General features: G+C 35.7%; 2 protein-coding genes, 1 long non-coding RNA gene and 1 pseudogene across 19 annotated transcripts; 1 reads left to right on the top strand and 3 right to left on the bottom strand.

The window, feature by feature from the left end:
* Positions 1-5100: 5100 nt before the first annotated feature.
* On the bottom strand, positions 5101-9554 carry LOC143445633 (uncharacterized). Its single transcript, XR_013113844.1, has 2 exons — positions 9425-9554; positions 5101-5314 (listed from the first exon to the last, which is right to left on the bottom strand). It is a non-coding gene; the product is annotated as an uncharacterized LOC143445633 (long non-coding RNA).
* LOC143445641 (uncharacterized) lies at positions 5612-14885 on the bottom strand (annotated as a pseudogene). The gene is made up of 11 exons (XR_013113845.1): positions 14103-14885; positions 13872-14011; positions 13506-13704; positions 13093-13392; positions 12635-12876; positions 12028-12270; positions 11590-11893; positions 10363-10728; positions 9933-10197; positions 9731-9865; positions 5612-9552 (listed from the first exon to the last, which is right to left on the bottom strand). The product of XR_013113845.1 is annotated as an uncharacterized LOC143445641 (transcript).
* LOC143445626 (uncharacterized) lies at positions 6074-7269 on the top strand. The gene is made up of 2 exons (XM_076944867.1): positions 6074-6913; positions 7039-7269. The coding sequence occupies exons 1-2, from the start codon at positions 6074-6076 to the stop codon at positions 7267-7269; spliced, it is 1071 nt and encodes a 356-aa protein (XP_076800982.1).
* Positions 14886-15425: 540 nt separating the features above from the next.
* On the bottom strand, positions 15426-23343 carry LOC143462033 (phosphoribosylformylglycinamidine synthase-like). Of its 16 annotated transcripts, none has more exons than XM_076960117.1 (8): positions 22568-23342; positions 21973-22476; positions 21560-21859; positions 21102-21343; positions 20517-20737; positions 19923-20360; positions 19612-19821; positions 15426-16672 (listed from the first exon to the last, which is right to left on the bottom strand). In XM_076960117.1, exons 7-8 carry the CDS (start codon positions 19715-19717, stop codon positions 16593-16595), a joined length of 186 nt encoding a protein of 61 aa, XP_076816232.1. In that variant the 5' UTR covers positions 19718-19821; positions 19923-20360; positions 20517-20737; positions 21102-21343; positions 21560-21859; positions 21973-22476; positions 22568-23342; the 3' UTR covers positions 15426-16592. The 16 variants fall into 16 exon arrangements, 6 of the variants coding, with proteins under 6 accessions (XP_076816232.1, XP_076816201.1, XP_076816192.1 ...); XM_076960077.1 differs by having other exon boundaries at positions 15444-16672; positions 19612-19740; positions 22568-23341; XM_076960086.1 differs by lacking the exon at positions 19612-19821 and having other exon boundaries at positions 22568-23341.
* Between the last annotated feature and the right edge of the window lie 741 nt (positions 23344-24084).

The raw sequence follows: 24084 nt of genomic DNA, 5'->3' as shown, positions 1-24084 counted from the left end.
AAAGAGACTTAAAGGAGAATTTAAAGACTTTTGGCATAGGCTATGAGGGTATCTTTAAATAATTTACCTATTGAATTATCTTATTTTTGCGTGCGGTAAGAATACTCTAAGCCAGGGGTTCCCAATCGGTGGTACGCGTACCACTAGTGGTGCGCGGGAGCTTTTCAGGTGGTACGCGAGCAGCTCTTCGTTGCATGCGATATATAGTAGTATGCGTAGTATAGTAGTAGTATAGTTTTGATGCGTTCTGTGCTGTGTGGTTTGATGGACTCTGTGATGTTTTGTTGGTAATTTTGCTACTTTCGCTGACTTTACATCCAGATTCATCATCTTGCAAATAATTTAATATTGGATCAAATTAGTTGTTTTGAAAATAGTGGTACGTGTTGACAATCCGTGGTGGCTAAGTGGTACGAGAACATAAAAAGGTTGGGAACCCCTGCTCTAAGCAGTTAATAACACAATGGGCTGGGTTGCTGGTTACGAATGTCCAGATAATAATCCAACCATTACAATGGATATTAGTAGGGTAAGTAAATGAACTGGCTAAATGATGAGTTTCGAATTTTCCAGTCGTTAATGTCTTTTCACAGCCAGGTTCATCTACTGATGCAGAAATTAGCATATCAATTCAAATGATATTGAAATGTCAGCATCAACTTTCAATTGAGGCCTGGGTGCGTCTTATGATAAGATTCCTGACAGATCTCAGAAGCACTCTGATACTTTCCTTTCAATGGTTTTATTGATAGGCCTAAGTATTGCTTACAGAAGTCTTGATAACTAAGTTATAAACTTGATTACACTGCAAATAAGTAGACTGTTGGTGGATGAACACAGAAATTTATCGTAGAAGAATCTGAATGAATGAATTAGAAGAATGAACATACTGACAACATGTACCAGTATATATACACGTATTATAGCAATATATAATCGGTAAGCATTTCTCACACAGCGGAAGCTGGTCATAACAAATGGTCGATATATTTGGTACAAATTTTCCGAGAATAATCTGAGAAAATATACTAGAACCTGAGTAACCGGGTACTGAAACTTAGCAAAATTGTTCAAGTATGTCATTTTAATGCTATGTAAAGTATATATGATCTATAAATAAGACGTAAAACTGCAGAGGAAAGGGACCCTGGAAATAATTATATCGCACATAACTACACTGCTAGAGCTAACTTTAGATATAATACCGAACAGTAGCATGGCTGATGATCAAACTGCAAGCACATTGAACTGATGCGAAGAACAAAAATAGCCTATAAGTTACAGGAAAAATAAATTGATGATTGTCACATACATATGGTTGAGAACTACTGATATATAGACTTTGTTTGTCAAGATAATAACATAGAGAGTTAACAAAAATTGGATTTTAACACACTGAGAAACGTAATCTTATATATGCACTCAAACAAAAAGAATTATTCATGCTCTCACATTCATAAACGCCTATCGCCCACCGCTATCTCCTTTTTAAATAAGGGTGGCAGGGGTGTGGCTCACGTAACATATTTTCGCAGTTGTTAACCTTCATTTTTAAAGGTTGTATGTTTTCCTTGCAGGCTAATCCGATTAGGAAAGAACTCTGCCCACTCTGCTTAGGCTGCAGTTTTGCAGCCAATACCCGTTTTGTATTATGGTCTATATAATTATATATTATAGATTTTAAATGCACATCATAATTATTACATTTATGCATATAGTAATACCAAGAATACATGAATTTTAGCTTCAAATGAACACACTTTGAGGTATTATTAAACCTGACAAATTTGAGTTATTGCCACACAGAAAATTAGAGATTTTCTAATCTTCGGTTTGCAAATTAATCGCGGGAGCAAATTAGCACACACAAAACAGTTGTTTGTCACCCAAAAATAAAATAGGCTTTCTGGTCTTCAACCAAAGAAAAAAGTGATGACAATTAAGTTGAAGCAAGCTCAAGCAGAAATTAATGTGGTGTCAAAACACCAGTCCATGATGCTTATTTAACTTAGCTACAACTGGCACCGATTTTAGTGATCTTTGTTGCTTTTACAATGAGTAACTTGCTTTCTATAGCGCTCTATTAGAAGGTATATGGTGTAAAAAAGTTTCACCTAAAGGTACTATCTGAATAAAATACCTTCTTCTGCTGCCAGGAGATTCACCAAAAAATCCTGATGTTGTTTCATCACAGATTGACTAGCTCATCTAAAATCGATAGTTAATTATATTCTGGTAGCTTGGTACACATATGACAACTATAGTATATATAATATATGGTAGAAAAATAGAAATATAGGTAACTCACGACGAAGAAGACAAATCTGAATCGATGTCACGTAAATGTCGATGATGACATTTTGATTTTTCTGACTAAAAATGATATAGGGAAAGATAAATATCTATTAGTTTTGGTTTTAATATAGTTGGTATGTTCAAAGTTAATAAACATTTCATATTTCAATTTAATTCAAAAACTGGTATATCAATAAAACAAACCATATGGCAATATCACAACAAAAAGACTGTAAATTGACAACAACACAAATACCATAGGTAAATATGTTATTTAACTTTATGCAAATCAATTGTAGAACAAATTATTATTCTAAACTCACTGTTTACGAGATTTTTCTGAATCTGCATAACTGGAAATATCTCGTCGATGATGTCTTGATCTTTCCCAACTAAACATACACCAAATAATACAAGAAAAACAATTATATATAGAAAATAGGGAAATGTGTGAAACATGTAAACTCAACCTTGCTTAAATTGAAATTTTTAAACTCTAAACAACTTTATCAGTCTTGGCAAGTCAACTTCCAATGACATGCAAACAGTTCACTATAACTCAAAACTTTTTAACTCCAAATTTCAGTGGTATATACTAGAGCAAAATATGACAACTACAAATTTAAAGCTTTCTCAGTTCAATCATGGGCATTTTTTCGGAGGCAGGGCCACCGCCACAAAACTTTTTAGAAAATCTTTATAGTATGATTGTTTAGACTTAAAAAACGAGGATGATATGGCTTGACCCAATTTTACCTAAAACGCAATTTTTAAAAGCATAAAAAGGTAATTCCATTCATGCCATACAAGATTTTTTTAAATCTATACAACCATTTATCATACTTAAGTCCTTCTGTCCTATACTATGAAAATGAGATAGTATGATATAACTTATAATTTTCCTTTCTACCCCCAAACAAGCACTGTGTCTGAAGTTGACGATTATGGTAACATATGCAATAAAAACTTGGAAAACTAGTAGACATCATTGCTGTTAACTAATTAAAATAACTCACGGTTGGTTCCACGTATCAGACTTGAGGTGAATAAATTGCTTCGATTTTTGCTTTCCATTTCAAGCACACACCTGATGAGACTTGAAATAAAATTCAAGCATATAGGTTTATTTCTTTGCATTACGACAGTTCTCTATCCAAAACATTTTTCATTAAAAACTTAAATACTTATCATGGTTAAGTTTTAATTTTTTCTGTTGTAAAATTTACAATTTTTAGAAATACTTTCCAATCTATTCTCTGCTATAAGTTAATACGAAAGGAAGCTTCTATTCAAAATAACAGATATACACCAAGCATAAGTGGCGAAGAAATCTTACGAACTTGTGTTCGTTTATGCGACCTTTTATACAAACTTCTTATTAAATTCATTTTGTTACATCACAGAAGATTATTGGAATTTTTAGGCGTTTGTATTTCGAACAAAAGTATTCTTGAGAAAATCAAATTTTTACAATGGGGATTGCCTCCCACGAAAACCAGACTGACAAAATTTTTAAACTCCAAGCAAAAATTTTAATGATATCTTGATTCCTTGATATAAATACTGCTTAATAATATTCTCCAAGTTCCTTCTGTATTATATGGAAAAACTAATTGCTTTCATAATTTGTGTTTTCAGGCTTTCATTTTATAATTTTACGAAACTTAGAATACCACGAAACTTCAATCCTAGACATGACCATCATGTGGCCAATGAACTATAATGAGGAGACTATAAAGCAAGTGATAGTATTAAAATATTTTTCAAGGATAGCCCAAATACATTGAGAGATTTTTGTCTTGTGGGGTGTGAAAATGTAGCCTACATTTACCTGGAAATAAACAGAACGCATCCAGTCCCTTTCAATTTGCCTTACTATTTGTTATGGAACGTTTAAGAAGTGTTATTTTTAACAAAACTTTTCGCTGAAATTTATTTTTACATCGGGACTTGCCCTTCTTAAAAATTTGCCTTGTTAAATTTTTTATATAATCCTATAACAAGGGTGTAAAAATATCTTTTAAAACTATGTAAGTTATGCCTTGTACGCGCAGAATCCAATATTGTAAGGTCGTCGATACCTTTTGTAGCGGAACTATGTTTTCATATTATAAAAAAGGAAAGTTTTCACAATTGTTTTTGAAAAGTGTTCACTGTTGTTCATTTGTAGGTACAACCATGCATTGAATGTTGATTTAAAACGCGTCCGGTAAAAATATGTCCTGTCCATTACCGGTTTTATACATACATGTGTCTAACTCCAATGTTCGAAACTTTAGAAACGATTAAATAAGCAACTCTTAAAATTGTAATCGTTTCATGAATTTAAATCAGTTTAATATTGCCTTGAAACCACATAACTTGTTTGCCCAGTTGGTAAAGGTTACAAAGTAAGTCTATATGATAATCCAACTCTTTTTTGTCAAGATTCGATCTGTTTGAGTTTGGAAACGTGATCAACACCACTGAAGCCCACTTTTAGAATTGGAATCTATTTTCCTGGAATTCTGAACTAAACTGGATTAAAACAAAGATTCCTTTTCTAAAATCAAAGTATAACGAGATTTAAAAAGATGATATTTTATTAAAATTTTAAAAAACATTAAAACATTTATTAACAAAGTCAGATTATTATATAACTTATATGTTTATACATAAACAACATCAATAGATTCGCCAAACATTAAATAAAAGCAATAAGTAGGTTGTATATGATAAAATCAGAATTGTACAATCTGAAAATTTATTTTAAAAATCTATAAAATTTTAAATCTTATGTTTCTCTTGATAATTGTTCGTAGCTGACTAACGCAGATGGAAATAGATGTCTTCATACAAGGTCTGGGCATCTTTCCCCATGCTCTTTAGGCTTATGTTAGAGCCACGTTGAATGGCGTTGTACACCTTTTCCATTCGATCTTCATCAAACAACGTTCCAAGCACTGGAACCGTTATGGGTAGGTGAAGAAGCTCACTTAGGCTCATAGTCCTGTAGAATTTGGTCTAAAAATGGGTCAACCTAGAAAAAATTCTTATAAAGACGTATTATATACTGTTGGAAAGATAATTTTATCAGCTTTTCAATGATAGGTTTTGTCATTTTTTTTACCTTGGGGAAAAAAAGTTATGACCAAAAACGTGCCAAGGGGTAAAAATTGAAATTAGGGAAAAAAATTTAACATAAAAATATGAACAAAAGGCTAGAAACTAATGAATTATATCAACAGAAAAGCAGGATATAGATGCAAAAGGTATAAATGAAAATAAAAATAGAATTATATATCTGTTTCAGTAGAGTGAGCAAGACGGGGTGGGCACCAGTAGAGCTGTCGTTGTTCGTTATAACTTCATTATGTTATTGTTTACTTACTATGGTCAGTTTTATTTACCTTGCTTGTTTTTTTAGATAATCCTTAGTCAAAAAGAAACAGCAATTTGTGTTAAGTGTAGAAAAGGCTATCGGACTGGGGATTCACTGTGTCATGTTGGAGCTTATTTCTGCGAGAGTGATAGTACCACACACCCTTTGGACACTATAATTGGTCATGCTTTGAAACTGGATTGTGAAACGCTGGTCGCAACTTTGCAGAAAAATCAAGAAAATGGCCATATTACGTACATCCACACATCATGCCGTAATTTCTTGAGAAACCATGCGAGATCCAAGAAACGTCCAGCCTCAAGCACTAAACAATCCAGTAGCAAGAGAGTATCGTCCCGGTCAGATCAACAGTCATTCGACTTTAAAAAGCAGTGTTTTTACTGTGGATATAGTTGTATGTTTGATGAACGGCACCCTGATCGAAATAAATTTGAAGAGGTGCGGACAAAATCGTCAGGAATATATTACGTAACACTTGCTTTATGCCAAAGTAGAGACGATGAACTTGCTAAAACTGTTCAAGCACGACTGCTTAGTGCACACGACCTGGTGGCTGCTGAAGCCAGATACCATGTACCATGCAGAACAAGGTTTGAAAATCCTGCACAGTATTCAACACCTGGTCGTCCAACATCCACTGAAAAAATGACATTGTTTAATGCTGCGTGTAAAAAAATGGAAGATGATATGGACTTGTACACCGTTGCAGAGTTTCATTCCATGATGCAGGAACTTGGGGATGATGTATATTCATTGAAGATGACCCAAATAAAAATAAAAGAAAAGTATGGAAATTCATTGCGCTTCGTCGAAAGAAATGGCAAGAGTAAAATTATTCTCCTTGACAGAGTGAGTGGAATTATAGGTGAAAAATGGTATGAGGAAAGAGACAGCAATGTATCTCAGGAGACTGAGCGCATTGTTAAAACAGCAGCAAAACTCATAAAGGATGCCATAAAAAATCATGAACACGAAAGCAGTACGTATCCTTCAGTTGAAGATATTCTTGGCACAGAAAACCCCCATGTACCTGAATTGCTAAAAGTATTCATGAACGAATTGGTTATGGCCCCAGTTAAACAGGTAACATTATCACAAGCCTTATTTGCTGCAACCCGTACACGATCTTTAATGCCACTGCAATTTGGACTTGCTATAGCGACTGACAATCACCTCTCTTTAAAATGGTTGAACACTTTGCTGTCAAGGTTGGGATTTGCTGTGAGTTACGACGAGGTAAGTGTAGTTGACTTTCTTTCCCATGTCCATGTCAGGGTTCTCTAAACATGTATAATTCTCTTTTGTACAATGCTTTTACTTCATTTAGTATATTAGGTTACAATTTACTGTTTTTCCATTAGGTGATTCGATACAAGCAGAACGTTGTTAAGCATGATTCTGTGGAAGAGGTCATATGCCCAGATGGAACAGCATTTTTGCAGTTTGTTGCAGACAACACAGACCATGATATTTGTACTATAGATGGCAAGAATACTCATCATGGACTTGGGTCTATCGCAATTGCTAATGGTAATTTCACCATGCAACAAGTTGGAAGGAATAGGATTCCTCGGGAAAAGAAAGACAAGTAGTCTGAGGTCCAAGGTAATGTTGGGATCAATATTGTACAGTACTTCGCACCAAACGTACCTGCTTTAGCGAGAACAAGCCTTCGACCAATTGTGCGGGTAAAACCTTTTTTATTGTGTTCTTTTTCAAAAGGACCTAGCTGTTTGTTTTTTTGACCAGGTTTTTGTTGTGTTACTAGTCTTTTTGTTTGTCTCTGTTTAGAAGTAGGGTTAAGATACTGGTCAGTATAGGATTGGAATCATGATTTGATTACAAAATACCACACAAACCATATTGTTTTTCATATTTACTTTCAGGAGGACCTTCACAATCGCTTTATTGATCTTCTCTGGAGCGCATCCTACATCTTCAAGAAGTCACCCCCCAGTTGGTCTGGATACATGAGTGCTAAAACAACATCGCAATCTAATCCAAAATCTGTTGTTACCATGTTGCCGGTGATCGACTTACACGCCACAGATCTGCATATCACCACGGCCTCACCAGCTGAAAGTTTGGAGAACTTTAAGCAACTCAGATTTGAAACCCTTGTCATGGGGTTGGCAAAAGAAAGATGACATGTTTTCTCCAGTGATGACGGATGTAGCTGCTGCACCAGAAGATGTCTTGAAAATCATTCGATGTAGCTGCAAGGGATCATGTAACAGACGCTGCTCTTGTCGGAAAGCGGGCTTAACATGCACATCGTCATGCAAGGAATGTTGCGGAATGACATGCACAAATACTACAGTCGTGTTTGATGACGAATTGGGAGAAGAGAGACATTTTATGGATGCGTTTGCATGATTTTGATTGAAATGTGTTTATATTTTATTAGAACTTAAAACTGTAAATATCGTTTTTACATCTTTACAGTTGGTTTAACCCTAGCAAGACCGGGCTTTTTTGGCACTAACTGGACTGGGGGTGTACAGATTTTTGGTGTATTTTTGTAACAAAATACCCTATGAAATAGCATTTTAACTAAATACATCTTCAGTTCTTCACTATATTAGTTATCACTAGGGCAACCAGTTTTTTGACCTAAAAATTTTAAATTTTGACCTCATTTTGACCTAAAAAGTTTACATTTTGACCTTATTTTGATCTAAAAAGTTTACATTTTGACCTTATTTTGACCTAAAACGTTTAAATTTTGACCTCATTTTGAAAAACGCTATACTGATAGTCTCTACACTGTCTACAGCAACTTTCTAATCTAAAGCTGCATTTAAAAATGACAAAATGCTTTTCTAGTTTTGACTTTTTTTTCGTTTCTGCGTATTAAGATTGACAACTTGCAGTTTCAAATGCAATGCCGTCACATCGTGACGTCACCAAACGCGCTGAAAAGCCTTCCCTCTCTTTGTGTCTTTGGTTCTAAGTAAAATTTGCGGGACTGGAATTGTTTGCGGTACAAGAAAAGAGAAAAACGGAAGAATAATATTACAAAATGGTTACAAAATTACAAGTTTAATAGATTTTGACCTAAAAAAAAGACCTAACGAAACAATTTGACCGTATTTTGACCTAACGTAACATTTTGACTTTATCTGACCTAATAACTTCTATACCACACGTCGTACAAAGCTGAAATTTGTTTTGTGCTTGTTTCATAGCATTCTGAGCAGGTAAAAAAAATTGACCATATTGACTTTTGGTTGCCCTAGTTATCACTAGATAACTTTTATGTGTTGCTTACATGACCCTGCTTATAAAATTTTATTTCGGTGAAATCTCTCCTATTATCTCCGTCTCGGTCAACTTTTACCCCCTTGTGATAAATTCTTTACCCGTGTGATAAATACCTCTTAATAAAGTCATGTTTTATTTTTTTGCTGTCCTATTGTTAGTTTGCTTTGCTGATAGTAATATTCCAATTTATGGTGTTGTATTCTGTTACGAAGGTATCGTATTTTAGCTTATAATTGTATTATAATGTTAGGCAAAATAGTGTTTTAACCCCCTGGCACGTTTTTGGTCATAACTTTTTTCCCCCAAGGTAAAAAAAATGACAAAACCTATCTGGAAGCCGCCTTCGAATAGAAGCCTCACAAAACGCAATTTCCACTTTGGTCACCAAGTACACTAAATTTCAAAGCTTGGTTTGTTATGTAATAATACGTCATACGTCAAAATCAACAAAATGATCAATCACAATTTTTAGTATTGATGTACTTGGAAGTAGTTGGGAGCGAGACGCAGAATAGCAACGGCAACACACACAAGAACTTGACAATGCGCCAGCAAATTCCAGTCGGCATTGAATTGCAATCATGTTCATATTTGAAAGACGCAACAGCATCCTGTATCATTTGAGAGAGTTAATTCATTCTGGTTTATAATGAACGACTTCCGAAGAAGGGCAATCAAAATTAATAATAGCACTGCAGGATGAAAGATAGATTAGCGACACAAAAAAGTCCTTACACTACAAACCATGAGTAGAGGTTATATTAATCAGCTGTAGAACATGCTTTGTACCTCCATTCTGTTAATGTCTTTTTAATTGAAATTAGATGATAAATTTTTTGTGGCATCTTTCCCAGTACCAAATGTAGGTCAAGGTCTACTGGATGCCTTTTGCTTTCATCATATTTGCACAGTTTAGCAGACTTGCTTTCATCACAATCAACATCTGAAAGTTATCATCAATCAAGCAGTGCAAAAACGTGCATGCATAAGCAGGTCAGGTGCTAAGTTAAGTCCTTCCTCAGATAGGATTACTCGACCACTTCCATTAAGTTCTCCAACTATATCTAATTGACATCGCTCTCTTGCACAAATAGATCGGAGATCTGGGAGACTTTTACTGTCCATTAATATTGCATCAGACTCTTGATATTCAGCAGTCCACAGTTCTAATGCATCCAGAGTCTTATCACCAAGGGTAAAAGCTTTGGAATGAATCACTGCCCCAGAAGGTTTAATTATCTCTTTTAACACATTTCCTAAAAAACAAACAAAGCTACATCAATGCAAATAATAAATGGATAGCTAATTAAAACACTTCCTAAGAGCAAAATCAATTTAAACTAATTAAGATATGCTTGTACGTGAAGTAAACTAAAATATCTCTACCTGTCAGGAAAAAGCAAAAAGCAAAAAGCATTTACCGCTTCCACTTGCGCCTTGATCATGAACAGAGAGAATACAATTATCCTCCCCCAGCTCTGTGCATGCGCGTATCACACGATTCAACTTTTGTTGCATTTCAGCATCACCGCGTTGGACGGCATTCAAATCACGACTGGCATCATTCTCCCCATGCATGAGGGAAGAAGCACATCCACCTCCAACTCCTATTCTATACGCCGGGCCACCAATATTACCAACCAACAATCCACAGGTATCTTTGTCCAACATTATTTTTTTGACGTGTGAGTCTTCAATTGTACCAATTCCAGCACTAAACATTATTGGCTTCAACCATTTTCTTCTTTCACCACCTGGCAATTGCATCCCAAAAGATCGAAAGAAACCTGTAGCAAGATATTTTTATAACAGGAGTTCAATAACACAACTTCATTCCATCAAAAATTTTTGGTAACTTACAAAGTAACACCACCAGGCTTGCGAAAGAACTATGAAAACGTAACTAAAGTTAATTTGAAGCTTATTAAGTAACAATTTTGATTTAGTCAAAGTATTTCATCCACCTACGGGCAAAAATAGCACTTTTTATCCGGAAATTAGTCAAAAAGGCCTTACCGTTCTACCATGGCGTTTTGTTCTATTAACGAGTTGCAATAATCACCTAATACACCTAACTCCTATACACCTAATTTCAAATATTCAACTAGGGTTGTGTTGTAAGGTGGATAATGTTAGTACACGTGAATACAAATGTCACAAAGTCATGAATTGTTGTTTTTTTAAAGCACCTTTAAGTCATAATGATTGAATATTTTATGTGCAACACAATCTAAGTACGTAAAAGCATAGATATGATTAGCAGAATAGCAGTTGTTATAAGAATTTCTTCAATAGTCAATTATTTTGATGTGCCGTCACAAAATTAGCTTGCAAGCTTAAAAAGTTACGGCACCCCTGTCTGATCCGGTATTGTGCTATTTCTAGAGCAAATTTTTACCTTTCTATTAAAAAGAATCAACATCAAAACTGCTGGTTAAGTAACTGCTAAAATGCCAGGTAACAATAACATTTTCAATACTATTTGCAGCCAATTTTACCAATTTGGATGAATTAAACTTAGGATTAATTTTTGTTTGTATCTCTACTTTAAGTTGACATGCTTCCACCACAAATGCAGGAAATAGTTGTATATTTTACTGATAACACCACCTTGAAACGGAAAAATAAAAAACAAAACAAATACCAACCTGCAATGACAGGTTCTCCGAATTTGTTGCCATAGTCACTGGCACCATTGCTTGCATCAATGATGATTTTTGAAGCAGATGCTAAATTTTGAGTGAGCGGCCACTCTCCATTGTCCTCCCAAGGTAATTTATAAAAAGGAAGGTTAAGGTTACCAACACGATATCCTGCTGTTCCTGCCACTATTGCGGCTCCCCTTCCAATAGCATGTTGATCTCTCTGTCTGCCCCCGGTACCTGTAGCTGCCCAGGAAAAGGAGCTACACCAGTGGGAAAATTATGAGTTTCAGCAGTTAAGGTTAAATGTCTGAAAAACATAATAATTCAGTGTACACACAAAATATACACAACTGTTTATACAGTAGACAGCATTTGTTTGACTTGTTTATCAATAACATAAACTTATGAAAATAATATTTAAGCATAAAATATCTGTATAACTTGAAAATGTTTGCATACTTACGTTTAGTTAATAAACAAGCTTCTGATGCCTGTCCAGGATGTAAAATATTTATATCTTCCACTTTTTCTCCACGTATAGCACTGCCATTATCACTGAAAGCAATAACGTTGTTCCTGTTGCTGTTTTCAAGTGTGTCTGAAACCATTTCAAACAACGATTTTGGCTTTTCTATTCCATCCACAAACATTTTTGCTTTGAAGAACCAGCGCCGACTGTGTTCACTGAAACAAAATTGGGTCACAATTGGTCTGTTTTCAAATTCTGATGTATTAACCTATTTACACCAGAGGTGGGCAACTCACAGCCCACTTTAGGGTATTGTTTAGCTAACATGCATTTTCTGAAAGATTGACTTCATGCTAAACTTATTTTTGGAGACAAGTCAAAATTTTTACTCATTGGCTCAATTAAGAAAACACCGCTAAAATATCAACTAGAGTGAGACCTCGTTAATACGAACCCCGAACAACAGGAATCCCCGTTATCTGACACAAAACTGCCGGGAACGGAACGGATCTGAAAGTTATCATCAATCAAGCAGTGCAAAAACGTGCATGCATATATGGTCATGTGCTAAGTTAATACCTTCTTCAGATAGGATTACTCGACCACTTCCATTAAGTTCTCCAACTATATCTAATTGACATCGCTCTCTTGCACAAATAGATTGGAGATCTGGAGACTTTTACTGTCCATTAATATTGCATCAGACTCTTGATACTCAGCAGTCCACAGTTCAAATGCATCCAGAGTCTTATCACCAAGGGTAAAAGCTTTGGAATGAATCACTGTCCCAGAAGGCTCAATTATCTCTTTTAACACATTTCCTAAAAAACAAACAAAGCTACATCAATGCAAATAATAAATGTTGTTACAAGTCATTTACGCTGGTTGATAATAAACGACCTAAGTGGGTTACACTATTTTTTCGATTTGACCAAATCGGTCAAATGCCGTGATTGGTCGTCAGTTAGACCGCAATGGTTGAGGGTGACCTTGTGCAAGTTCATCAACGATTTGTCCAATAAGGAAAGGAAACTTACCACACGTTCAAGTCATTAGCAAGGCAAGTTTCGTAAGAAAGCGTCAGTTCTCTCAAAAATATTTTGGTTGGGTTTGATTGACAGATTTCTTGGCAGCAAGTGGACAACCAATCAAGGAAATCTGCTGTGACACTTCCATCAGCTAATTCCAGTGAAAGCAACGACTTTGGGAAACGAACAAGATTGTTTGCGGAGCAACTGTCAGCGTTAAGTTTGTTCAAAACTCATTTGTACCCCGCTCAGCTCGATGGATTGTAAGTGCGGCCATTTGAAGAATAAATCATTCCATAGGATGGCGGTCTAAATACATCCACATAGATCAGGGTGATGTGAACTTGGCTGCATTGATATTACAACTTATAGGCTACTTTCATTGTAAAAATATATAAAACGTGAAAGTTGTATATACTTACCTCGAAAATTGAAAACTTTACTTTCTACCAGTACGAAATCTCAAGAGAAATCTTTTTCAATCGAGATAGCTGAAGCAATAAATCTTTTCGTTCGAAAATTTCCCTTGGGTTAGATACATTGATAAGAAGTTGAAGAACATTAGTGGGAAAAGATAAGCGTTGTAGAATTGTTTCTATCACATCACAGAAATGATCGAAACTGTTTATAAAAAAATGTCATCAAATTAATGTTACCAAAGAAAGCAATAAAAATAAACTTGATTTTTAACATATTGACCATTTCATTATATTGTGTTATTTCTACTTGCACTTTAGAATATAGATGCTAAAAAGAAACTTCCTAAAAAATTTGTAAATGAAAATTACCTGATAGAAATGGTGTTAACTGTACGTAAAACCAAACCTTATAGAATAGATTGTTGTAAAACTAAAAAAAAAAAAATAATTGCATGGCTCCCACGAACACATTTCCAGATGTATGGATGGGGCAGTGGTTGAAAAGTTAGCTGAAAAATAATTTTGATTTTTTCGGAATATCAGAGATAAAGTTCGCATTTCAAATATATTTTAAAGCCAGAAAATATAAAATTAATTTACCAGTTTGAGAATCCTGTGATTTTGCATATTCGGGAGAAAAACCACAAAGTGTGTCCAACAGAATATTTAAAGTTTGTGCTGTACTCAACGCGCTTGCATGGTGCCGCTTTAAGTCCAAATCTAACCTCTCTCTTCTTTCCTTTATTATGTTTTTTAGTCTTGGAAATATATACCATGACCGGAAGTGACGTGGTGGTAAATATTCTTTTTCGCCGGAACGGCGCTTAACTCGTATCGACCAAATGTTATCTTTCCAAATGTTGTTTGAAACCAGAAAGCCTTCGAAAACATATTTGTACACCAATTCTCTTGGTGTGTATAAAAAGCCGAAAGTGATAGGCGAATCGTCTATGATGGACAAAGGTGAAAACTTTCTTCCAGTCCATGTGAGCATTAAAATATGGATGCAAGTTCTCAATATTTCTTATGACCACTTCTGAAATTTCATGTTACAGGTTGTCCTTTTACAGATCTTTAAATAGCTCGATGCTTGCGTGGTGTCTTTTCCGTTTCTGTTTGTCTTACATTCTTTTAAACAACAGCATGGCGTATCTGGAATGTCAATACGTCCATGTACGACCAGTATAAAGACCTTTACCAGATCTGTTATAACTGGTTCGGGCAAATGTTTGCTGGTGAAGAACTCATAAAAGAATTTGTTGACAGAGGAAATACTTTTCTTTCGCAATACACTTTCATATAAACGAATTGCAATAATTAATTTTCTTCCCTAGTCATACAGAGTTAATGGATTTTTACTATTCATTATGTGAAATGTATATAAAGTCTGTAAAAAAGTAATTTTTTTTTATTTACAAATTTTTAATGTAACTTTAACTTAACTAAAACATTTTTTTTCATAAATTGCTTCCATAAACTCAATTTTGTCAAATTGCAAAGTTGATTTACATCAACGTTTATTTAGTCGACACAAGCATTAGCTTGCTTCACCAGGTGTGCTATGAGATGGTAAATAAATATATTAATGCATTGATTCATAAGTCCAACAACTTCATCTTTCTAAGTGTTTTCTAAGTAAGTCTAAGTTTAATAGTAGTAGTAGTAGTAGTTTAGCAGTCTAAGTTTCTAAGCGATCGGAAGAAATTCAGGGCCAGCATAAAAAATTTGCTGTTCAAAAGTGACATAAAATGAACAAGTTAGACCACTCAGTCTGTTCTTTTACACCAAATCGATATTGTTTATTGGAAGATTAAACTAGCACCATCTTTGATATCACTTTATTCTGGCTACGCCCAAACTTAAAATCTAGCTACAAAACATATTGACAGTATGCCCGGATAAGTTGGACGAACTGAGCGTTAGTTAAGCTTTAACAGTCAACTTTCAAAGTTACGACGGTGCGAAACCAAGTTTGGTGGTAAAGCTGAAACAACAGGATTCCCACTGCAAGCCATCCCTGAATTTTTATTAATTCTTGAAGCAGAGAAACCGAAACAAAAAATTGCACGAAACAAGCTGTAATGTTTCTCAACAGTTCCACTGCTTGTGCTCAGATTATTTCAGTGAAAAAACAAAGGTGCGAACAAGCTTATTAGCAATCGAGTCCGTATAAGCAGGTCAGCGTCAGATTAACAATTTGGTCACGCACAACGGCAAGAAAAAACGTCATAAATCGCTTCCATTCTAATGAGTTTCCCTCGAGCAAAATATAAGATTATAATAAACTTTTAACTTTCATTTACTTCGTATAATTGTTTCAGTTAAAACCACAGTTGGGTCAATCAGATTAAGAAAAGGAAAATATGGAAGACAACTCAATGCGTCAATGAATCGGTAAATGGAAGCATATTAAAATTTAATGATTCAGCGCTTAATAAATCATTTAAATTTACACTTTTTATTACGTCACAAACCTTTTACACTTTTACTGCAGCAAAAACACAACTGACCAACAATGAGACTTGACTTGAAATTGAAACGTTCACTTGTCATTCATAAATGTAGAATTGTTTTAAAAATACCTTTCATCACCGTCATGTTCTTCTGCGCATGACAAATAAAAGCATTTTCAATCGTTTATTGCTACAAGATCTTACTGCATCTCTGCTCTATTACTATTGTTTCTGCACCAAACTGAAAAGGCTAAAATACTCATCATAAAATACTGGTCAGTTTCGTGGGAAGTGGAATCTCCAAATGACGTTCATTTCCTGACAGTTTTCGACCCCACACACTGGCAGCAACATCTTGGCACAAAGACTGATCGTGCAGACATTCTCAGGTCAATTAACTTTGTGTTGGAATAATGGCCGGTGTTAAGTCAAACAGAGGATAAACTAGGTCACACATGTCAAGAGAGAGAGTCGAGAATCGAAACTAAAAACTCAATCCGACGCTAATGACGTGAAATAATGAGTTGGCTGCGTGAACCAATTAAACGTCAATTCATCGTTTTTCTTGTCTTTGTGGCTGACCAAATTCTTTTGTTCTCTTTTTAGGTTAATCCGAGGCCGACCTGTAAATACGTCCTCAATTAACAATGGGTTGATGTCGCTCGTTTGAGCACGAGAAATCGAAAGCTGGAAACACCGCATCTTCCCTCGCGCAGCCTGTAAATTGGAAAGAGCACGATCAAGATGAAGTTGTTAGAATTATAAATCAATGTATTAATATATTTATTTGCCATTTCGCTGCTTCGCTTGCTCGCGTAGCTTCTTGGCAAAAAATGTACCGAAGGTTCCGGTATTCGATGCTATTTTTAAAAAGTAGTTCGGTGTTTTGTCGGTGTTCGGTACTTTTTGTGTAAAAGATGCTGCTGCAAATGCAATGTTTGTTCGCTATTATGCCCCCGGTAAAGGTGACTAAAGGTCAAAACATATGTAACATTAACCGCTTGTAATTTTATTTGACATTTCTATATTAATGAAGATCAACAGATACTAAATTTGGCTTTAAGGATTAATTAACATGTATTTTGAAAACATATGAATACTTGTTAAAATGTTGAAATAATCACGTGGAAAGTACTGAGTACTGGGACCGACTGAAAATTCTTGAAGAACCATCAAAAACGAACCAGCATTTTTGACAAAAAGAAATTTAGATTAGATTAGAGCAGAGTCGGAGCAAACAAGGTTTTGCAAGCTAGATTAGGATTTCCGCCATTTTGCCAAGTAACAGAAACATAATCATAAAATCACAACTTGGAAGACAATGGAAACAGAAAACTCTTAAAAAATAAAATCGCCCTCCAAGGTTAGAATTTCCGCCATTTTGCTTCTTTCAGGCGTTCCCTCACCTGGTAAGCGACAGTTAAAATGTGTTTTTTAATCGTTAATTTTTATTATTATGAAATTATCGAACTTTTCTTTGTGTTCTGTGGCCGCCATTCATCGATCGCTTTGGTTTTGTGGCCACGACTCTCGCTCTAAATATTGTCTTGATTGGGTCGCCCACAATTTTGGTTCCAATTCAAACATTTACGTCAAAGGACATTCGCACGTGTGAGAGAGCAGAGGAAATAAAATGAGGTTTGTTTTTCATAAGAAGCGCGGTCGTGGTGCAAAGTTTGATTTACTTTAAAGTTATTTTAAGCAATACAACGTCTTGTTAATTTTAGAACGATTGCTTCGATATAAAGTCAGCCGGCAGAAACGTCACAATAATTCTTTCTAAAGGGCGTGATGCAGAAATAGTCGAACGAATCGCATTAAGTTCGAGTTTGAAGTCGCATTAAACTTCTTCATAAGAGCAGATTGTCAAGATTTTACGTTCAATATATGCCGAGTTTATCATAATCTGCTAACTGAAGCGAAAATCTTGAAAGTGTGCGGCCTTGTCCACGTGACAGCTGTTTGCAATGATTGATAAAAACAGCTGCTGCTTGCGACAAGATCTTTTGTTCGTCACGATCAATACAAGCTGGATGAAGCAAGTGAAGTAGGTCAGGTCACTAAACTTACAGCGATTGTACAGAGATGAGCTGCAAGTCCTTAATTATAATCGTTAAAGCGAACAACAGAAAGCTAGTGCAGTTAGAGCTGCTATAAATTTATTGAATATTCTGTTGTTTGTTTTTAACATTATAATTGCAATGTAATGTAGAATTGTAGCCATAAGCTAGACCCGCTGTTTAATAGGTTGTTATGAATCTGTGGCCTAATCACCTTTAAGGACGTCGCGTGAGAAACGCTTTTCGTTCAATCGTGACAATCTTAATTGCTCAGCATCGTTTCGTTGTCGCTGACTTCATATCAGTTGGCGCATTACCGGTTGTGGTGTAGCCACCGATTGCAATCGTTGTTTTGTGTTGGACTTGTGCTTTAGTGTTTGAAATCGTATTTACCACCTGAAAGAGACTCACGCTAGCCGCGGGCGGTTCTTACATGTTTACAACCCTTGCAAATTCGTTTGCGTCCTACAGAGTGCATTATACGGTTGTTTGCCTTGTTCGAGGTTAACAGTATTTTCTTTTGACGAGAATTCCTGTTTTTTTCCAGTTCCGCTGCTGTTGCATTGCTCGGTTTTAAATCCTGCCGTGGCGGCAATCGACTCTTGGTTCCTCTTTCAGTTAAGCCTTGTTGGCAAAGTTATTGGCTCGCTCCAAATCGTGCCGAGAGAGCCATTTGACAATAGTTAGGTCTTGCAGAGAGTGAACTCCTGTCACCACTCCACAGACCTGTTTGGCCAAGCCAGAGTTTCAAAATCTATTGTGTTGGTACGATTTTGTCTTGGTCCGCCCAGCTATATCCCAAATCTTACTGCGAAGGCAGAAGATTGCAATTTCCACTTTGGTCTCGAACCTTGCCGTGAAAGCGGCGAGTTCAGTTCCCGGTTGCATCTTGCTTGCAGTGATGTATTTGGTTCCGCTGTGATGCCGAAGTCGATTTTCGCTCCGTCACTAGTTTTAAGGACAATCCTCACGCCCAGTTCGTGAAACCTAAAGCAAGGTTTGAATGACACAAGGAACGTTTAAAAGCAAACCATGAAAGGTGAAGGTGGGTCAAGTGCGCGAAATAATATTTTTATGTTCACTCATTATGTCGAGTGCATCAGTTGCCAACACAGCCGTGGTGATTGATTGTTACAGAAAAGTTGTCTTAAGTCTTTCTTGGAGGAAGCAATTTCCAGTACCGTATTTTCTTAAATAGAAACCGCACGATTTGATTAAAACTAAACAATAGAAGCCGCCCTCGCATAGAAGCCACATAATACAATGATGAAATCGTTTCAGTGTAACATAAAGGCTGTCATTGAGAGCTTGCACATGCAAAAAACAGCAGTTGTCACATTACAGTAGTGATCGGATAGTAATAAAATAAAACCTTTTTGTCAAAAGTAAGCGCAGAATTTTATTGTCACCTAATCAACACTACCGGTACTTCATGTAATAAAAATAGAAGCCGCCTTCGAATAGAAGCCTCACAAAACGCAATTTCCACTTTGGTCACCAAGTACACTAAATTTCAAAGCTTGGTTTGTTATGTAATAATACGTCATACGTCAAAATCAACAAAACGATCAATCACAATTTTTAGTACTGATGTACTTGGAAGTAGTTGGGAGCGAGACGCAGAATAGCAACGGCAACACACACAAGAACTTGACAATGCGCCAGCAAATTCCAGTCGGCATTGAATTGCAATCATGTTCATATTTCAAAGAAGCAACAGCATCCCTGTATCATTTGAGAGAGTTAATTCATTCTGGTTTATAATTATGAACGACTTCCGAAGAAGGGCAATCGAAATTAATAGCACTGCAGGATGAAAGATAGATAGATTAGCGACACAAAAAAGTCCTTACACTACAAACCATGATTAGAGGTTATATTAATCAGCTGTAGAACATGCTTAGTACCTCCATTCTGTTAATGTCTGTTTAATTGAAATTAGATGATACATTTTTTGTGGCATCTTTCCCAGTACCAAATGTAGGTCAAGGTCTACTGGATGCCTTTTGCTTTCATCATATTTGCACAGTTTAGCAGGCTTGCTTTCATCACAATCAACATCATTGGCACTGGCTGTCACTGGCACCATTGCTTGCATCAATGATGATTTTTGAAGCAGATGCTAAATTTTGAGTGAGCGGCCACTCTCCATTGTCCTCCCAAGGTAATTTATAAAAAGGAAGGTTAAGGTTACCAACACGATATCCTGCTGTTCCTGCCACTATTGCGGCTCCCCTTCCAATAGCATGTTGATCTCTCTGTCTGCCCCCGGTACCTGTAGCTGCCCAGGAAAAGGAGCTACACCAGTGGGAAAATTATGAGTTTCAGCAGTTAAGGTTAAATGTCTGAAAAACATAATAATTCAGTGTACACACAAAATATACACAACTGTTTATACAGTAGACAGCATTTGTTTGACTTGTTTATCAATAACATAAACTTATGAAAATAATATTTAAGCATAAAATATCTGTATAACTTGAAAATGTTTGCATACTTACGTTTAGTTAATAAACAAGCTTCTGATGCCTGTCCAGGATGTAAAATATTTATATCTTCCACTTTTTCTCCACGTATAGCACTGCCATTATCACTGAAAGCAATAACGTTGTTCCTGTTGCTGTTTTCAAGTGTGTCTGAAACCATTTCAAACAACGATTTTGGCTTTTCTATTCCATCCACAAACATTTTTGCTTTGAAGAACCAGCGCCGACTGTGTTCACTGAAACAAAATTGGGTCACAATTGGTCTGTTTTCAAATTCTGATGTATTAACCTATTTACACCAGAGGTGGGCAACTCACAGCCCACTTTAGGGTATTGTTTAGCTAACATGCATTTTCTGAAAGATTGACTTCATGCTAAACTTATTTTTGGAGACAAGTCAAAATTTTTACTCATTGGCTCAATTAAGAAAACACCGCTAAAATATCAACTAGAGTGAGACCTCGTTAATACGAACCCCGAACAACAGGAATCCCCGTTATCTGACACAAAACTGCCGGGAACGGAACGGATCTGAAAGTTATCATCAATCAAGCAGTGCAAAAACGTGCATGCATATATGGTCATGTGCTAAGTTAATACCTTCTTCAGATAGGATTACTCGACCACTTCCATTAAGTTCTCCAACTATATCTAATTGACATCGCTCTCTTGCACAAATAGATTGGAGATCTGGAGACTTTTACTGTCCATTAATATTGCATCAGACTCTTGATACTCAGCAGTCCACAGTTCAAATGCATCCAGAGTCTTATCACCAAGGGTAAAAGCTTTGGAATGAATCACTGTCCCAGAAGGCTCAATTATCTCTTTTAACACATTTCCTAAAAAACAAACAAAGCTACATCAATGCAAATAATAAATGTTGTTACAAGTCATTTACGCTGGTTGATAATAAACGACCTAAGTGGGTTACACTATTTTTTCGATTTGACCAAATCGGTCAAATGCCGTGATTGGTCGTCAGTTAGACCGCAATGGTTGAGGGTGACCTTGTGCAAGTTCATCAACGATTTGTCCAATAAGGAAAGGAAACTTACCACACGTTCAAGTCATTAGCAAGGCAAGTTTCGTAAGAAAGCGTCAGTTCTCTCAAAAATATTTTGGTTGGGTTTGATTGACAGATTTCTTGGCAGCAAGTGGACAACCAATCAAGGAAATCTGCTGTGACACTTCCATCAGCTAATTCCAGTGAAAGCAACGACTTTGGGAAACGAACAAGATTGTTTGCGGAGCAACTGTCAGCGTTAAGTTTGTTCAAAACTCATTTGTACCCCGCTCAGCTCGATGGATTGTAAGTGCGGCCATTTGAAGAATAAATCATTCCATAGGATGGCGGTCTAAATACATCCACATAGATCAGGGTGATGTGAACTTGGCTGCATTGATATTACAACTTATAGGCTACTTTCATTGTAAAAATATATAAAACGTGAAAGTTGTATATACTTACCTCGAAAATTGAAAACTTTACTTTCTACCAGTACGAAATCTCAAGAGAAATCTTTTTCAATCGAGATAGCTGAAGCAATAAATCTTTTCGTTCGAAAATTTCCCTTGGGTTAGATACATTGATAAGAAGTTGAAGAACATTAGTGGGAAAAGATAAGCGTTGTAGAATTGTTTCTATCACATCACAGAAATGATCGAAACTGTTTATAAAAAATGTCATCAAATTAATGTTACCAAAGAAAGCAATAAAAATAAACTTGATTTTTAACATATTGACCATTTCATTATATTGTGTTATTTCTACTTGCACTTTAGAATATAGATGCTAAAAAGAAACTTCCTAAAAAATTGGTAAATGAAAATTACCTGATAGAAATGGCGTTAACTGTACGTAAAACCAAACCTTATAGAATAGATTGTTGTAAAACTAAAAAAAAAATATAATTGCATGGCTCCCACGAACACATTTCCAGATGTATGGATGGGGCAGTGGTTGAAAAGTTAGCTGAAAAATAATTTTGATTTTTTCGGAATATCAGAGATAAAGTTCGCATTTCAAATATATTTTAAAGCCAGAAAATATAAAATTAATTTACCAGTTTGAGAATCCTGTGATTTTGCATATTCGGGAGAAAAACCACAAAGTGTGTCCAACAGAATATTTAAAGTTTGTGCTGTACTCAACGCGCTTGCATGGTGCCGCTCTAAGTCCAAATCTAACCTCTCTCTTCTTTCCTTTATTATGTTTTTTAGTCTTGGAAATATATACCATGACCGGAAGTGACGTGGTGGTAAATATTCTTTTTCGCCGGAACGGCGCTTAACTCGCATCGACCGAATGTTATCTTTCCAAATGTTGTTTGAAACCAGAAAGCCTTCGAAAACATATTTGTACACCAATTCTCTTGGTGTGTATAAAAAGCCGAAAGTGATAGGCGAATCTTCTATGATGGACAAAGGTGAAAACTTTCTTCCAGTCCATGTGAGCATTAAAATATGGATGCAAGTTCTCAATATTTCTTATGACCACTTCTGAAATTTCATGTTACAGGTTGTCCTTTTACAGATCTTTAAATAGCTCGATGCTTGCGTGGTGTCTTTTCCGTTTCTGTTTGTCTTACATTCTTTTAAACAACAGCATGGCGTATCTGGAATGTCAATACGTCCATGTACGACCAGTATAAAGACCTTTACCAGATCTGTTATAACTGGTTCGGGCAAATGTTTGCTGGTGAAGAACTCATAAAAGAATTTGTTGACAGAGGAAATACTTTTCTTTCGCAATACACTTTCATATAAACGAATTGCAAAAATTAATTTTCTTCCCTAGTCATACAGATTTGTATATAAAGTCTGTAAAAAAGTAATTTTTTTTTATTTACAAATTTTTAATGTAACTTTAACTTAACTAAAACATTTTTTTTCATAAATTGCTTCCATAAACTCAATTTTGTCAAATTGCAAAGTTGATTTACATCAACGTTTATTTAGTCGACACAAGCATTAGCTTGCTTCACCAGGTGTGTTATGAGATGGTAAATAAATATATTAATGCATTGATTCATAAGTCCAACAACTTCATCTTTCTAAGTGTTTTCTAAGTAAGTCTAAGTTTAGTAGTAGTAGTAGTAGTAGTTTAGCAGTCTAAGTTTCTAAGCGATCGGAAGAAATTCAGGGCCAGCATAAAAAATTTGCTGTTCAAAAGTGACACAAAATGAACAAGTTAGACCACTCAGTCTGTTCTTTTACACCAAATCGATATTGTTTATTGGAAGATTAAACTAGCACCATCTTTGATATCACTTTATTCTGGCTACGCCCAAACTTAAAATCTAGCTACAAAACATATTGACAGTATGCCCGGATAAGTTGGACGAACTGAGCGTTAGTTAAGCTTTAACAGTCAACTTTCAAAGTTACGACGGTGCGAAACCAAGTTTGGTGGTAAAGCTGAAACAACAGGATTCCCACTGCAAGCCATCCCTGAATTTTTATTAATTCTTGAAGCAGAGAAACCGAAACAAAAAATTGCACGAAACAAGCTGTAATGTTTCTCAACAGTTCCACTGCTTGTGCTCAGATTATTTCAGTGAAAAAACAAAGGTGCGAACAA

The sequence above is a fragment of the Clavelina lepadiformis genome, chromosome 1, assembly GCF_947623445.1.
Source record: "Clavelina lepadiformis chromosome 1, kaClaLepa1.1, whole genome shotgun sequence".
NCBI classification, from domain to species: domain Eukaryota; kingdom Metazoa; phylum Chordata; class Ascidiacea; order Aplousobranchia; family Clavelinidae; genus Clavelina; species Clavelina lepadiformis.
Note: the sequence above shows the minus strand (reverse complement) of the source record. Positions and strands in the feature narration are given on the sequence as shown.